The sequence below is a fragment of the Osmerus eperlanus genome, chromosome 4 (assembly GCF_963692335.1).
Source record: "Osmerus eperlanus chromosome 4, fOsmEpe2.1, whole genome shotgun sequence".
Classification (NCBI taxonomy): Eukaryota; Metazoa; Chordata; class Actinopteri; order Osmeriformes; family Osmeridae; genus Osmerus; species Osmerus eperlanus.
The window spans coordinates 8,694,577-8,710,178 of NC_085021.1; the positions used below are offsets into that span (position 1 = coordinate 8,694,577).

At 44.9% G+C, this 15,602-nt stretch overlaps 2 protein-coding genes and 1 non-coding gene across 3 annotated transcripts; all 3 read right to left on the reverse strand.

Moving 5' to 3' along the window:
• Positions 1 to 8,246: 8,246 nt before the first annotated feature.
• trnat-ugu (transfer RNA threonine (anticodon UGU)) lies at positions 8,247 to 8,321 on the reverse strand. Its single transcript has one exon. It is a non-coding gene; the product is annotated as a tRNA-Thr (tRNA).
• Positions 8,322 to 8,532: 211 nt separating this feature from the next.
• LOC134018583 (adhesion G-protein coupled receptor G7-like) lies at positions 8,533 to 12,430 on the reverse strand. The gene is made up of 12 exons (XM_062458645.1): positions 12,324 to 12,430; positions 12,079 to 12,183; positions 11,757 to 11,866; positions 11,491 to 11,637; positions 11,226 to 11,308; positions 10,993 to 11,126; positions 10,773 to 10,886; positions 10,398 to 10,576; positions 9,362 to 9,514; positions 9,159 to 9,263; positions 8,724 to 9,055; positions 8,533 to 8,614 (listed from the first exon to the last, which is right to left on the reverse strand). Exons 2-10 carry the CDS (start codon positions 12,170 to 12,172, stop codon positions 9,258 to 9,260), a joined length of 1,020 nt encoding a protein of 339 aa, XP_062314629.1. The 5' UTR covers positions 12,173 to 12,183; positions 12,324 to 12,430; the 3' UTR covers positions 8,533 to 8,614; positions 8,724 to 9,055; positions 9,159 to 9,257.
• Positions 12,431 to 12,945: 515 nt separating this feature from the next.
• Positions 12,946 to 14,723, reverse strand: LOC134019539 (adhesion G-protein coupled receptor G7-like). The gene is made up of 6 exons (XM_062460500.1): positions 14,583 to 14,723; positions 14,316 to 14,398; positions 14,083 to 14,216; positions 13,863 to 13,976; positions 13,468 to 13,646; positions 12,946 to 13,173 (listed from the first exon to the last, which is right to left on the reverse strand). The coding sequence occupies exons 1-6, from the start codon at positions 14,721 to 14,723 to the stop codon at positions 12,946 to 12,948; spliced, it is 879 nt and encodes a 292-aa protein (XP_062316484.1).
• Between the last annotated feature and the right edge of the window lie 879 nt (positions 14,724 to 15,602).

The following is a 15,602-nucleotide window of genomic DNA, read 5'->3' on the forward strand; positions in this document are numbered from 1 at the left end:
TTGCCGACTTCTGCAAATGACTTCGCCTGGCTGCGAGGATAGCCACATGGTTGCTAACTCCTTCCCAGGCTTAAACCTAGAAGGGCCAGACATCCAGAAGGATATCAGAAGTCTGTTAGCAACAAGACCAAAACAGTGCAACATTAAACGTCCTGCCTTAGGAAGGAAGGAAGTAACGATCTATAATCCTTTCTTCCTGCCTGGATCCAGAGCTGTGTACCTAAGTATCACTGTGAGGTTCCAGATGCCCACTATGCCCACACTATGCCCACACTATGCCCACACTATGCCCACACTATGCCCACACTATGCCCACACTATGCCCACACTATGCCCACACTATGCCCACACTATGCCCACACTATGCCCACACTATGCCCACACTATGCCCACACTATGCCCACACTATGCCCACACTATGCCCACACTATGCCCACACTATGCCCACACTATGCCCACACTATGCCCACTGCTGGTCCAGGCAAGGATGGGGGTGGGTTTATGTCCCTGTGGGGAGGTGAGGGAGGCCTGGGGATGAAAGGTAGAGGGCTTGCCCGTAGCCAAACCCAGTCTAACCTTTCGAGTAGACAGACACTGTCACTCTGCATTTGCATAGTGAGGCCTCTCTCTATGGGGAGTGTGTGTGCGAGAGAGAGAGTGCGTGTGCATGTATAACTTAAGGGGCCATCTCTTACCTGGGCTTATTGACCAGCTGAGCCCAGTAGTCTCCCAGAAAGAAATTCTCTCCCTGAGGACGATCCCACGGCCATCCATTCACACGCCGTCCTCCTCATATCAGATTACTGACAAAAACCCTCAACCTGTAAGCATATAGAAGAAACACCATAAAACACTTATCCCCCCCCCTCCCCCCCAGAAGCAGCTTCTCGACAACGGTTGAGGGATCATCTGGGGTACGCTTCACCAGCTGTGGATGTTGGGTTCCTCTCCTCCTCAGACACGCTCCTCACAGGCAGGGCAGAAATAGCTCCCTGATCTCAGGGTGATGACAAGCCAGACATCCTCTGACAAACACATAACACCCGTACGCGGCACGGGCCGCTCGTCGCCGAGGATCCGCTCGTCGCCGAGGGCCTCTTCCTATCAGCCTCTGTTAAGTGTTATGTATGTGAGACGTTAGAGACATGAGGACACAAGGAATAAATGAGGGGAAAAACAGTCGTCCTTGAAGTTTGGAGGGGGATAAGGAGAATCACAAGATCCACTTCTTGAGCCGTCATACATGACTGGTCGAATTCAAAGCTCTGTCCTGCAGTATTGTTCTGAGATTGGTTACTGTGTCAGGGTCCAAAACTCCAATTACGACTTCTCAAACACTCCAGCTTTCATTCATTTGGTGGGAAATGTGACAACCCCATAGTAGTACTGTAGTTTCTTCACTACAGACGATAACAATGTCAAATATCTGATATGGCTGTTCAAACCATTTCCTTACTGATAAAAAACAGTAAAAAAGATTTCCAAAAGCTCTCTTTCTCCCCCAGGGCCCTTGGATCAGATTCCCAGACAGTTCAGAAAGAATGAATGGAACAAGTGCTTGCCGCACTGCCATGGAAATGGTTAATCACTGTCATCAATCCCCCCAGAACAAAATATCTCCATTCACCCAATTAGGGACATTAAACCGATTATACTAATGAACTCACTCTACATCCCTCTCTCATATGGGGAAGGGTAGAGAAGTAAGCTTATATCATTTCTCCATCTGAGAGGGCAGTAATACTGTGATTTATACCCAGAGCAGCAGTCTGCCTGTTTTAGGCTGACGGCATCTTGGCTCACACATACCCAAAGTACTTCTTATTAATGAACTGCTCCACAGTCTCCAATTCCCTTCCCCCATTCTCTGCTATCCTCCATTCAAAATGATTGGTAGCAATATAACCTTCTCTTGAAGCTGTTGAGTTTTCAGAACTGTCTTTTTTGTATTAGTATTTTGGTATTTTGCTTTTACAATGTCTCAAAGAGCAATGAAATGTTCAGACACAAGCCACAACTGACAACATGCACACTCACACACGCACACACATCAACCGGCCAACCATGAAACATGCCTGCAACATGAAATTGAATACATGCCAGGGTTGAGCGACCAGACCAACTGCACTGAAATGGAGAATCCATCTCTTGACAGGATGCATAGGCTACTGATCGTCATTTCTGGCAACTCTTCAATCCACAGATCGCCACCTGCTGGCAGAACTAACACAATGCAACTAAATTCAACAAAAATCCATACACATGTCGCCATTGTTCAATAATGAAAAAAGAAATATGCATGTGCAATGTGTTTAAGCATAATTGTTACAAAATAAGCAATCATCGCCTAAGTAGCCGTACAGCACAGCAAGGAACATATTCTCACTCAAGCCCTGCCAGTTGGAATTCTCTAGGTGGACTGCTAATTATTTTTTTTTACTTTAATTGGGAAACTAAATCTAAATCCACCACCGACACACCATGAGCAAATATCTTCTCAACTGTGTGTGTAAATCATGTGTGGCCAATACCCTGGTGCTAAATTGCATCTGCTACTTGCCCAGGAGGGGGCCGAAACATGCTCGCTGGCTAATCTAAAACCGTGGGGTTTACAGTTGGGGCCTTGAATCCTCGCATGAAGGCACGGTAATTTCATTTATCACGCGTGAGCACACATCGAATTGCACACGGTCTGGCTTGAGGAAGGAGGGCAGTGTAAGATGTGAGTTTTTGTGCGTTTGTACGTGTGTGTGTGTGTGTGTGTGTGTGTGTGTGTGTATGTGTATGTGTGTGTATGGACCTGCAAAGTAGGGGAAGATATATCCTCTGTTGTGGCAGGTTCTTTGGTGGAACAAATTCGGCACACAAGAGCAGGTTAGGGGAAGAGACAGAAGGAAGGGAAGGAGGGAGGGATACTAACACAAGATGCTTGTGAGGTAGAACCGCATATATGGCCAAATTCAGCACACTAAATTAGTTTTTGATTAATCTCAATACATTTGAATGAGAAACACACTCAAAACCTCAAAATAATGGGACAGAACCACTGGTGGATTCAGAGGGGAGGGGCACGGGGTTGGAAAAGGCATTGCTTAAGTGCCTTCTAGAGTGGCAAAAACTAGAGCAAGTGCCCTGTTGGCTGCATTTTACATGGGGAAATAATGCTTGAGTGCCCTCTTGGATGCCCCTTCATGCAATAAATGATGACGATGTGCCCTGCAGAGCAAGACAATGATAACAAGTCTTAATGAGTGCCCTTTTAGTAGAGGAAATGTGATGCAGTGCCCTTACAGTGGTCTGAATGTAACTGTTCCCTATTTGAGTCCGCCACTGAGTGAGATGTTATACACTGAGGGATCAGTTGCTTTCCAGATAGCCAAGTTATATTTAACGAATGTTAAACTTCATCAGCTTTGATTACACACAGGAGTCCTAAACAGAAGACAGTAAATACTTTGGAAAATGAGAACATGAAACACAATTGGCTGCAATTCAAAATGTCGGTTCTTACAGGGGGTTAATTACGTGACTTGTCTTTGTGGCTGTGTTGACTTGACCTTAGATTCAGAGCGTCTCTGGAGTGACTGCATCCGCCTCATGTCCCAGAGTGGAACGGCCCCTCGGCCACTTTCAGCTGTGTGGCGCCAACTTCCTCTGAAGCTGGTGTGTCATATTGCTCCTCAAATGTTGTGTTTCTTGAGTACTTGTGTGCCTGTAGCTCACTCTCACTGTCTAACAGCAACCCTGTCTTCCTCCTCGCTCCTCCCTGTGTGAGGTACTTTGCTGAATGCGGTTGTGAACTTCTCAGCCTTTTCCTGTCTCAGGAGAACCTGGTGTCCCACCTCTCTCCAGACATCTTGGCACCCTGACGTTTGCCTGCTAAGAGCTCAGATTTTCCTTTCAGCTCCCTATCCGGTATCTCCAGGTCGTTCTGCGGTGTACAGCTCAATCTAGTAACTTTCCCAATCATCTGCCTTTTAAAAGTAGCTCCGCCAGGCTCCTGCCCATTGTAGATTGATATGTAGACTATCACTTACGTAGCTCATGTTTCCTGCCCTCTTCTTGCTCGTCTTTTCCAGGCTTGTCCTGAAGTGTTGGATCAAGCTCTCCCAACAGTAGGTTCCGGAACTGAATGGACATGCGTTGTGGAACTGCGGTTCACAGTCTGATGTGGAGGTCACCGGCAGACCATGATGTCTAGATGTTGTCTCCAGACTATCACCTTCTCCGCTGTTAGAGAGAACATCATACTCATAATTCCTACTGTAACAACCGGCAATTGATTGTATCGAATGTGTGTTTGGAAAGCGACCACTGTAGGATTGATTGATTCAGATGCATCCTGGCCACCAGCTGACATCCATGATCATCCAACAACCTGAGGCATCACTCAGCTGCCTTGTCCATTCCTGGCCACCACACTTTTCAAATGCACTTTAGTACCTCACCCCTAAGTGCCCTTTATGGAGCCAATGTCAGAGCCCTGGCTCGTCATATACCATATTGGACATATGCAAAAAGAACCAGCTTGAATTTGTTTCTTCTCTGAGTTTGTCATCTATAACTGAAGCCTCGTCCACTTCCCTCACCCTTCCCTTGGTGCAGGTTCTCATGTTGTGTGCCATTGACAGCCACAAGTCTGACCTTTTCCTCGGCTTGGTGTGTTTGTCTCTTTAGTGGATGTGAAAGGGGGGTTGCATTATTGTGCTTTGCTGGCGATGTGGACCATGTGGATAATCTCACAGTTGAAGTCTTGACAACCAACCTTTGAATGCGTACACAAGGCTTTGAGCATGAATTGTTCTCTGAGCACTTCAGAGAACGGTCAGTGACCGTTTGAAATCCCTTCCAATGCTTCCTATTGCACGCCAACACCAAGGCAAGTGCCTCATGCTCAGTCAGAGAATATCTCTGTTCACAATCTGTCAGGCTTCTGCTTACATAATAGACTGGAACCACACTGTGGACCATGCCAACTGATGCCCACTGGTCAAGACTTGTTGGAGCGCACTTGTCATAGTAAGTCAGCGTAGTCGCTTCTGCGACTACGAGTCTCAGAAGAGACTAAGTGTCTCTTTCAGAGTCTTAAATTCCGTCTTCAGCTCAGACCCAAAAATGAAATATGAAATGCTACTTTAGAAACTTCCAGAGAGAGTGTACAAAACCAAATTGTAGATTGAAACCCGGAGCAGGCGAGGGAGGAAGGGATGATGATGAGTTACGCGATGACACCTGTGACAGCAGTGCCATTGACTCTGGACACACAGTTGCAGTTTTGCAATTAGAATGTATGCCTTTCAGGTTCCTTGCTGAACTGCCACTCCCTGTTCACTCCATTGACAAACAGCAACAGTGTACAGTCACCAAGGAAGCACCAGGTGCTTCGCAGGTGCTTAACAGCCTAGGTGCTTCCCAGGTGCAAATCCAGCCACAGATAATCAAAATTATGACAGGCCAAAAGACAGTGGCTAGATTTGAACCTGTGACCTTGCTCCTTGCAGTGCACTGTCAGTTACTGTATAGAAAAGTAAGCTATTTGTCCCGTGGCAAGCATTATAAGATGTGGCTGAAGTTTAAACAGCTGTAATTCAGTGATCTTTTGAGATATCAAGGCAGGGGCAGGCAGGCAGGGCAGGCCAGCTGGATGAAGCTGTCTTCAAATCAAATCAAATGTATTTGTATAGCCCTTTTTACACGCAAGCATGTCACAGAGGGCTTCGCATACATTCCTCCTACTGGAGGAACCCTAATAAGAATACTAACAAAAACAATAGGTTTCCTCCTACCGGAGGAACCCTAATTAGCTTGGCCTAATTAGCTTCGCACCAGGGTAAGCTACAACAACGACAAACCCTGGTTTACAGCTAAACTCAGAAGGTTGAGGTCAGAGAAAGAGGCTGCGTTTAGGAGTGGGGACAAAGAAAGTTTCAAGGAGTCGAAGAAAAGGTTTAGCAAGGCGGTGAGGGAGGCTAAACGACTGTACTCAGAGAGACTAAAACATCAATTCTCTGCAAACGACTCTGCTTCTGTCTGGAGAGGGCTTAGGCAGATTACCAACTACAAACCCAGAGCCCCCCACTCCACTAACGACTCCCGCCTGGCCAACGACCTGAATGAGTTCTACTGCAGATTTGAAAGACAATTGGACAGTCCTGAACTACCCCTTCCCACCCAGGAGGCCTCCCACCTCCCCCCCTCTACAGTGACGACTCTCTCCATTCAGGAGGGTGAAGTTAACAGACTTTTCAAGAGGCAGAATCCCCGCAAAGCAGCTGGGCCGGACTCTGTCTCTCCAGCCACCCTCAAGCACTGCGCTGACCAGCTGTCTCCGGTGTTTACCTACATCTTTAACACCTCCCTTGAGACATGCCATGTGCCAGCCTGTCTCAAGTCCTCCACCATCATCCCTGTGCCCAAAAAGCCAAGGCCAACAGGACATAATGACTACAGACCCGTCGCCCTGACCTCTGTGGTAATGAAGTCTTTCGAGCGCCTGGTGCTGGCACACCTTAAATCCATCACTGACCCTCTACTGGACCCCCTGCAGTTTGCCTACAGAGCCAACAGGTCTGTGGACGATGCAGTTAACATGGCCCTCCACTTCACCCTACAGCACCTGGACTCCCCAGCATCCTATGCCAGGATCCTGTTTGTGGACTTCAGCTCTGCCTTCAATACCATCATCCCCGCCCTGCTTCAGGACAAGCTCTCCCAGCTGAACGTGCCTGATTCCACCTGCAGGTGGATCACAGACTTCCTGTCTGACAGGAAGCAGTGCGTTAAGCTGGGAACACAAGTCTCTGACTCCCGGTCCATCAGCACCGGATCACCTCAGGGCTGCGTCCTTTCTCCTCTGCTCTTCTCCCTGTACACCAACAGTTGTACCTCCAGTCACCCGTCCGTCAAACTCCTGAAGTCTGCGGACGACACCACCCTTATTGGGCTCATCTCTGGTGGAGACGAGTCTGATTATAGGTGGGAAGCGGCCAACCTGGTGACCTGGTGCAGCCAGAACAACTTAGAGCTCAATGCTCTTAAGACAGTGGAGATGGTTGTGGACTTCAGGAGGAACACAGCCCCACTCACCCCCATCACCCTGTGTGACTCCCCAGTCAACACTGTGGAGTCCTTCCGCTTCCTGGGCACTATCCTCTCCCAGGACCTCAAGTGGGAACTGAACATCAGCTCCCTCATCAAGAAAGCACAACAGAGGATGTACTTCCTTCGGCAGCTGAAGAAGTTCAACCTGCCAAAGACAATGATGGTGCACTTCTACTCAGCCATCATTGAGTCCATCCTCACCTCCTCCATCACCGTCTGGTACGCTGCTGCCACTGCCAAGGACAAGAGCAGACTGCAGCGTATCATCCGCACTGCTGAGAAGGTGATTGTCTGCAATCTGCCTACCCTCGAGGACCTGCACACCTCGAGGACCCTGAGGCGAGTGAGGAAGATTGTGGCCGACTCCTCCCACCCTGGACACTCCCTGTTTCAGTCACTCCCCTCCGGCAGAAGGCTGCGGTCCATCAGGACCAATACCTCACGCCACAAAAACAGTTTCTTCCCTTCCGCTGTTGGCCTCTTCAACAAGGCCAAGGGACCACACTGACTCTAATGACTTCTTGCTTAAAACACACTGCTTTTTGCACTGCATTACAAAATGGTATCTTGTACATTTGTATTTTTTGTAATATTTGTATTTTTGTATTTTTATATTGTAATTTACGGCAACTTATATTTTATTTTATTGTATATTTAATTATATTCTAATCCCACTTAGTACTGCTAGTTTATGTACCCTTAGTATAGATAGTCCACATATTTAAATTTTAGGTATATGTTTATTGTATGCACCTTCCTGCCAAAGCAAATTCCTTGTCTGTGCAATCTTTCATGGCGAATAAATCCCATTCTGATTCTGATTCTGATTCAGCCAACTGTAGCTAGTCACCTAAATCAATGTTTTACTGCCACCTATTGGCCATAACCTGATGACATGTCTCTCTGTGACAGAGTCCTGGTGTTGCTTTCACATACTTGTTTTGGTGAAACTGAAAGTGATAAATGTGCTTCAACCAGCTAATCCACATCACCAATTGTATTATCACATTGGATTAAACTTCTTGAATGCTCTCATTTACGGCAGACCGTGATGGATCCAGAGGTATTGTCGTTGGCGACTGTTGTGACGGTATTCGTTTACATCTATTCACAGCAAATTCCAGATAAAGACTTTTTTTTAAGTTAAGAGCTGCTGGGAGTTGAACCCAGGATCTCCTGTGTACAAGACAGGCGCTTTCAACCAGCTAAACCACAGCACCAATGAATCTGGAACATTGGATTCAACTACTTGAAGCCTCTCAGAGTGATGGATCGGACTGCATAATGGAAACACGCCTAACATGGGGCTCGAACCCACGACCCTGAGATTAAGAGTCTCATTCTCTACTTACTGAGCTAGCCAGGCTTAAATGTTGGTAGTTTAGTGTATTAAGTAATAATGAAACAACCACAAAAAAAGTTTTGATTTACAATTCTTCCTGTCGGTAGTTTAATGGATCGTCCACTCTGTAGGTGACTCCCAACGTGATGGAAACGAGAACAGCAGGAACTGCTGGGAGAGAGAAGACAGTGTTGATGCACAAGTAGCTGCAGCAACCCTGCATTGCTACATTGACAAATATTACTTTCTACTTTGTTACTTTACGCTGCTACCTACGTACCCCATCCAGTGACCACGGTGACAGTCGGGAGGTAGGATGGGGGTCTCCTCAGGGGGTTCCAGAGCAGAAGGAACATGTGAGAGGCATAGAGAGAGTTCCAGACAAAGGTGGCCGTCAGGAAGAACTGCAGCAAGACTGCCACGGCAGTGCATGGTCCGTGATCTGGGTCGACGTGCAGGTCAGAGGAAGGCATGACGTTGGCGTCCATGTCTTCAGGTTCACGGGACTGTGGGTCGGTGTTGTTGATCCCCAGCAGGAAGAGGAGGGTGAAGATGAGGAGGCTGACACAGAGGCTCACCATCAGGAGTGCTGGGCTGCTGTTACTGGATTTCCTGAGGAACGGACCAATTCAAAAAAGTAAACGTACCAATTTGCGCTCTCTACGTAGGTTGCTTTTGTGAGGGTTGCCAGGTCACGGTACAGCAAAGATCTCACCTGGTCATGACGTGAAAAACGATTGCGATAACCAAGCCCACAACAGACATGGAACACCCCAGATAGGTGATCCAGTCCAGGGCTTCAGCATAGACATAATCAACCCTGTAGGACTAAAGGTAATAGGGATGTTTGATTTTTATGTGGTAAACCGAAGTTCCCAGCTGAGGGCAGTAAAGACAGAGTTGAGAGAGGACACTTGCCATTAGAGCAGCAAAGTTGGTGGTATGATTGCAAAAACAATGCAGGGCCTCAAGGGAAACTTTGAATTTGTAGCACCCTTCTGTGCTCCATTCACTTTTGGTGTAGTTCCAGGACACGCATGCAAAGTCATAGAGGGTTGTGTTGGGGACATTCTGAGAAAAGAAACAAGTTGCTTTGTCATCACCGTAGCCGGGGAACCAAACACAAATAGACATTTAGATTTGTGGGTGAAATGGATGAATGCTGTTGTACAGTTGGTATACCGTATTTCTTAGAATAAACGCCGCCCTCGAATAAACGCCACCCTCGAATAAACGCCGCACCAAAAATGAACGTTGTGTAATAAACGCCGCCCTCGAATAAACGTTGCACCAAAAAAAATCAGAAAACAATTAACAATTATTTAATTGGTTAAATTCAACCCCAGTATTTATTACACATGTACATAACTTTCTGCACAGCTTTCTGTTTGAAAGCTACGTGTATGAACGTTTCGGCTTGCTGCTTCAGATTTCTACACAATGTAGAACACTTGTATTTGAGACAGTCCTACTACCAACGCACACCTAATTGATAGCCAATGAGAAAGGGAGTTGCCGCACTCATAGACAAACAAAGAATAGACAAGGAGGTCAATGTAGTAAATGAAACCTGCGTTTTTAGCTGCATGATTCATTTGTCACAATGCCAGCAACGAAGTTGTCTATGGCTGCACTGCAGCTACAATTCACGAAATCTCTCTTGCTAATTAAACGCCGCCCTCGAATAAACGCCGCCCTCGAATAAATGCAGCACCAATAATGAACGTTATTTAATAAACGCCGCAGCGTTTATTCAAAGAAATACGGTACTTGAACTTGCTTGTTCCACTGTTGAAAGGAGTTAATGGGTAACTAATCCCATTGTAATTTGGGGAAAGTTTTGTATTTACACAGCAGTCCCGTGTCATCCAGCCTCCATGAATTATGAACAAGTGCCATGACTCTGCTGTATCAACACAGCTAATCTAAAACACAGGTATGCAGGGGATCTTACAACTGGTCTGAAGACCATTTCCACATGGTCAAAACCCATCCTTCCAGCTCCTTTCACATTTCCCGAGATGACCCTTCTATGACTGCCCAAGAGGGCTCTGAAATCCCTTGACCTGAAGAACCTGTCGTTCTGGTAGAGCACAAATCCAACAGAGATGTCAGAACTTCGACGCGGCACTCCTGAGGGGACGAGGCACAGTTTGTAGAGGAAAAGAAAAAGAGGGAGAAGTTAGAGTTGTATTTTTATATACTCGATTGTGTATTGTGATAGATGTTGTTTACTATGTCTCATAGGATGTGTGTGATAAGCACAAGGAAACTCTAAGGGGGTGGATAGTAAATCTACTGTATGCCGTGAGGTCCACTGTCAACTCACCTGGTGATAATCTAATGAATATCTGGACATCAGTGGGCTCTCGATCGTCAGACACAAGTTCAGACGCATTGGTATTCAGTCTAATTCTATCAGCAGCAAAACTACCAGATAATCCTGGAGAAGGGGGAAATTATTGTGTTGATCATTTAATTAGAATCTAAAAAGTGTTCACAGCAAATGTATCTACAAACGTGGATGAACGATGCTTTCTCCCATCAACCTGTTAGTGCAGAGAACTGGACGCCGACTGTGTTGTTACTGGTTAGTACGACAGACTGGACAGCGAGGTTGGGCTGGGCCACTAGAGATGTCTCGTCTGACCCCTGTAAGATATTCTCTAAACTTCTAGCTAGGCTGTGGGGCAATCAGAGAGGTAGAGAGACAATATCACCTCACAAGACTTTAAAAACTGTATTGTGACTTTAAATTTTTTATTTTTACTTTAAAACTGACTTTAAAGACATCTCTGCCACACTGTCCGGTACAGAAGCCTCCAGCAGCTGACTAACAGTGGTCAATGCTGCCACGGCAACTGCCTGCAATAGTACCAGACCACCAGTTAGCTTAATAATAGAATAGTGGAATATTTCTTTTTTTCACACAGTATGTCTCTTTCTCTGTTATACACTATTTGTTACAATTACAATATATAAATAAAACAATATCTATAATCTCATTGTTAGAATTAATGGTGTGTTGAGGTTTCAAAACACTGCACCTCCGAGATATTTGAAGACCTTTCAAGGAGGGTGTTGGTGATGTCAATCGCCTTGGTAACATTATCAGCTGTTAGAGTCTCTGGATTTGACGTCAGAATCTGAGTGCTGCTCGCTAACTGCAGCAAATCAGATGTGTTCATGGATAGCTAAGGGGATCAATACGAAATAATGCATGTAGTTATATATTGTACAAGCACTTAGATTTTCCCATTAGGTTCAAAAAGAGGGTTTCTATTGGGAATCGTTGTATTTAAATTGTACTTACATTTCCTTGAATGTTGCTGAAAGTTATGTCACACTGTAAGAAATTTGGGGTATCAAACTTTGGATTCCCATATTGACCGGTACACCTTGCTGAAGCCCTTGGCACATTCCCTGTTGGTGATAAAACCGAAAACAGTGAATTTATTATCAAGAATGTCATGTAGAGATATTGATATTAATTTAAAATATCTCCAGTGATGGTATCCCATTCCAAGCCAGCTGCCACAGTACCAAGAGAGTCAACACACTCAGGTGCCGCAATAGGCTGTAGACAAAAATGGGACAATGCTGTACCAGGAAAACAAACAAATCCTTTAGCTTACCACTCGATGTATTAGGTCCACACTTCTGCTTAGAATAACCGAACCAACCGATGGTAGTTGTTGGGAAATTAAACCCTTGAATGGTTTCTTCCATGCAGAAAGTTTCTGAGAGATTTAAATATGGTACATCGGTTTATATCAAATTCAGAACAGAACATACCTGTGATAACAAGATAATTAAGAACATGTTTAGAACAGCAAAGCCAGGCGAAGGTGCCATGACAGCCGTGGCCGTTTAGACCCACCTATTGAGCAGTTTGTTCCAGTCCATTCAACGGGACAGACACAGAATCCATTCTGTAGCAAACCTCCATTGGCGCAGCTCAGAGGAGGGTGGGTTGTGTGGATGGCAGTGGTGAACGTGGATGTAGCACTGATGGAGGAGCTGGGAATGGTAGTACTTGTGGGGATGGAGGTAGGGACCGTGTAAGAATAGAGGAGAAAAAACGAAACAACTGACATTTCAAAGTACTTTAAAGATAATAGGGTTGTTATATTTGTATGTGGTAGGGGTGTAACAATATATTGTGGAACAATATACAAAAATGTTACAATATGTATCGTAGAGTTATGGCAATATTTTTACAATACGACGTCCATTTGATCCTATTGGTTGAGCTACCAGCACGCGACCTACGCTGCACCTGCGTCATGCGTGCATTCATTACATTCACAGAAATCTCTTGAACAGAGTTAACTAAATTGTATGTACAACAAAGAAAATGATTGAAAATGTTTAATGTTTGGGAAATAAATCTGTTAAGTGAATTTCAGTTTAATTTAAAATGTTGTTAAAAATATTGTGATACGTATTGTATTGTACACCCAGTATCGTGATACGTATTGAATCGTGAGCTGAGTTTATCGTTACACCCCAAGCATGTGGTAAACCGAAGTTCCCAGCTGAGGGCAGTAAAGACAGAGTTGAGAGAGGACACTTGCCATTAGAGCAGCAAAGTCGGTGGTATGATTGCAAAAACAATGCAGGGCCTCAGGGGAAACGTTGAATTTGTAGCACCCTTCTGTGCTCCATTCACTTTTGGTGTAGTTCCAGGACACGCATGCAAAGTCATAGAGGGTTGTGTTGGGGACATTCTGAAAAAGAAACAAGTTGCTTTGTCATCACCGTAGCCGGGGAACCAAACACAAATAGACATTTAGATTTGTGGGTGAAATGGATGAATGCTGTTGTACAGTTGGTATACTTGGACTTTCTTGTTCCACTGTTAAGAGGAGTTAATGGGTAACTTATCCCGTTGTCATTTGTGGAATGTTTTGTATATACACAGCAGTGCCGTTTCATCCAGCCTCCGTGAATTTTGAACAAGTGCCATGACTCTGCTGTATCAACACAGCTAATATAAAACAGGGGTCTGCAGGGGGTCTTACGACTGGTCTGAAGACCATTTCCACATGGTTGGCTCCCATCCTTCCAGCTCCTTTCACATTTCCAGAGATGACCCTGCTACGACTGTCCAAGTGGGCTCTGAAATCCCTTGACCTGAAGAATCTGTCGTTCTGGTAGAGCACAAATCCAACAGAGATGCCAGAACTTCGACGCTGCACTCCTGAGAGGATGAGGCACAGTTTGTAGAGGAAAAGAAAAGGAGGGAGAAATTTGAGTTGTATTTCTATATACTCATCGTATCGTATCGTACTCGATTGTGTATTGTCATAGATTTTGTTTACTATGTCTCATACGATGTGTGTGATAGGCACAAGGAAACTCTTAAGGGGGTGGATAGTAAATCTACTGTATGCCGTGAGGTCCACTGTCAACTCACCTGGTGATAATCTAATGAATATCTGGACATCAGTGGGCTCTCGATCGTCAGACACAAGTTCAGACGCATTGGTATTCAGTCTAATTCTATCAGCAGCAAAACTACCAGATAATCCTTGAGAAGGGGGAAATTATTGTGTTGATCATTTAATTAGAATCTAAAAAGTGTTCACAGCAAATGTATCTACAAACGTGGATGAACGATGCTTTCTCCCATCAACCTGTTAGTGCAGAGAACTGGACGCCGACTGTGTTGTTACTGGTTAGTACGACAGACTGGACAGCGAGGTTGGGCTGGGCCACTAGAGATGTCTCGTCTGACCCCTGTAAGATATTCTCTAAACTTCTAGCTAGGCTGTGGGGCAATCAGAGAGGTAGAGAGACAATATCACCTCACAAGACTTTAAAAACTGTATTGTGACTTTAAAAAAATTATTTTTACTTTAAAACTGACTTTAAAGACGTCTCTGCCACACTGTCCGGTACAGAAGCCTCCAGCAGCTGACTAACAGTGGTCAATGCTGCCACGGCAACTGCCTGCAATAGTACCAGACCACCACAGTTAGCTTAATAATAGAATAGTGGAATATTTCTTTTTTTCACACAGTATGTCTCTTTCTCTGTTATACACTATTTGTTACAATTACAATATATAAATAAAACAATATCTATAATCTCATTGTTAGAATTAATGGTGTGTTGAGGTTTCAAAACACTGCACCTCCGAGATATTTGAAGACCTTTCAAGGAGGTTGTTGGTGATGTCAATCGCCTTGGTAACATTATCAGCTGTTAGAATCTCTGTATTTGACGTCAGAATCTGAGTGCTGCTCGCTAACTGCAGCAAATCAGATGTGTTCATGGATAGCTAAGGGGATCAAAACGAAATAATGCATGTAGTTATATATTGTACAAGCACTTAGATTTTCCCATTAGGTTCAAAAAGAGGGTTTCTATTGGGAATCGTTGTATTTAAATTGTACTTACATTTCCTTGAATGTTGCTGAAAGTTATGTCACACTGTAAGAAATTTGGGGTATCAAACTTTGGATTCCCATATTGACCGGTACACCTTGCTGAAGCCCTTGGCACATTCCCTGTTGGTGATAAAACCGAAAACAGTGAATTTATTATCAAGAATGTCATGTAGAGATATTGATATTAATTTAAAATATCTCCAGTGATGGTATCCCATTCCAAGCCAGCTGCCACAGTACCAAGAGAGTCAACACACTCAGGTGCCGCAATAGGCTGTAGACAAAAATGGGACAATGCTGTACCAGGAAAACAAACAAATCCTTTAGCTTACCACTCGATGTATTAGGTCCACACTTCTGCTTAGAATAACCAAACCAACCGATGGTAGTTCTTGGGAAATTAAACCCTTGAATGGTTTCTTCCATGCAGAAATTTTCTGAGAGATTTAAATGTGGTACATCAGTTAATATCAAATTCAGAACAGAACATACCTGTGATAACAAGATAATTAAGAACATGCGAAGGTGCCATGACAGCCGTGGCCGTTTAGACCCACCTATTGAGCAGTATCTTCCAGTACATTCAATGGGACAGACACAGAATCCATTCTGTAGCAAACCTCCATTGGCACAGCTCAGAGGAGGGTGGGTTGTGTGGATGGCAGTGGTGGAAAGAGTGCTGGTGGGGGGGGCAGTGGTGGACTTGTATGTAGCACTGATGGAGCAGGGCTCTACGGTAATGTTTTCACCAAGGATACATGCGC

Bases quoted from the DNA above. Each gene is read 5' to 3' on its own strand.
- LOC134019539 (XM_062460500.1), bottom strand. From the start codon at position 14,723: ATGAACACATCTGATTTGCTGCAGTTAGCGAGCAGCACTCAGATTCTG. The intron at 14,217-14,315 runs GTCAGTTTTAAA...ATTGCCCCACAG, and splicing joins GTGGCAGAGACGTCTTTAAA to CCTAGCTAGAAGTTTAGAGA. The intron at 13,174-13,467 runs GTAAGACCCCCT...TTTCTTTTTCAG, and splicing joins AAATGGTCTTCAGACCAGTC to AATGTCCCCAACACAACCCT.
- LOC134018583 (XM_062458645.1), bottom strand. From the start codon at position 12,172: ATGGAAGAAACCATTCAAGGGTTTAATTTCCCAACAACTACCATCGGT. The intron at 11,127-11,225 runs GTCAGTTTTAAA...ATTGCCCCACAG, and splicing joins GTGGCAGAGATGTCTTTAAA to CCTAGCTAGAAGTTTAGAGA. The intron at 10,887-10,992 runs GTTGATGGGAGA...CCCCTTCTCCAG, and splicing joins CCAGTTCTCTGCACTAACAG to GATTATCTGGTAGTTTTGCT.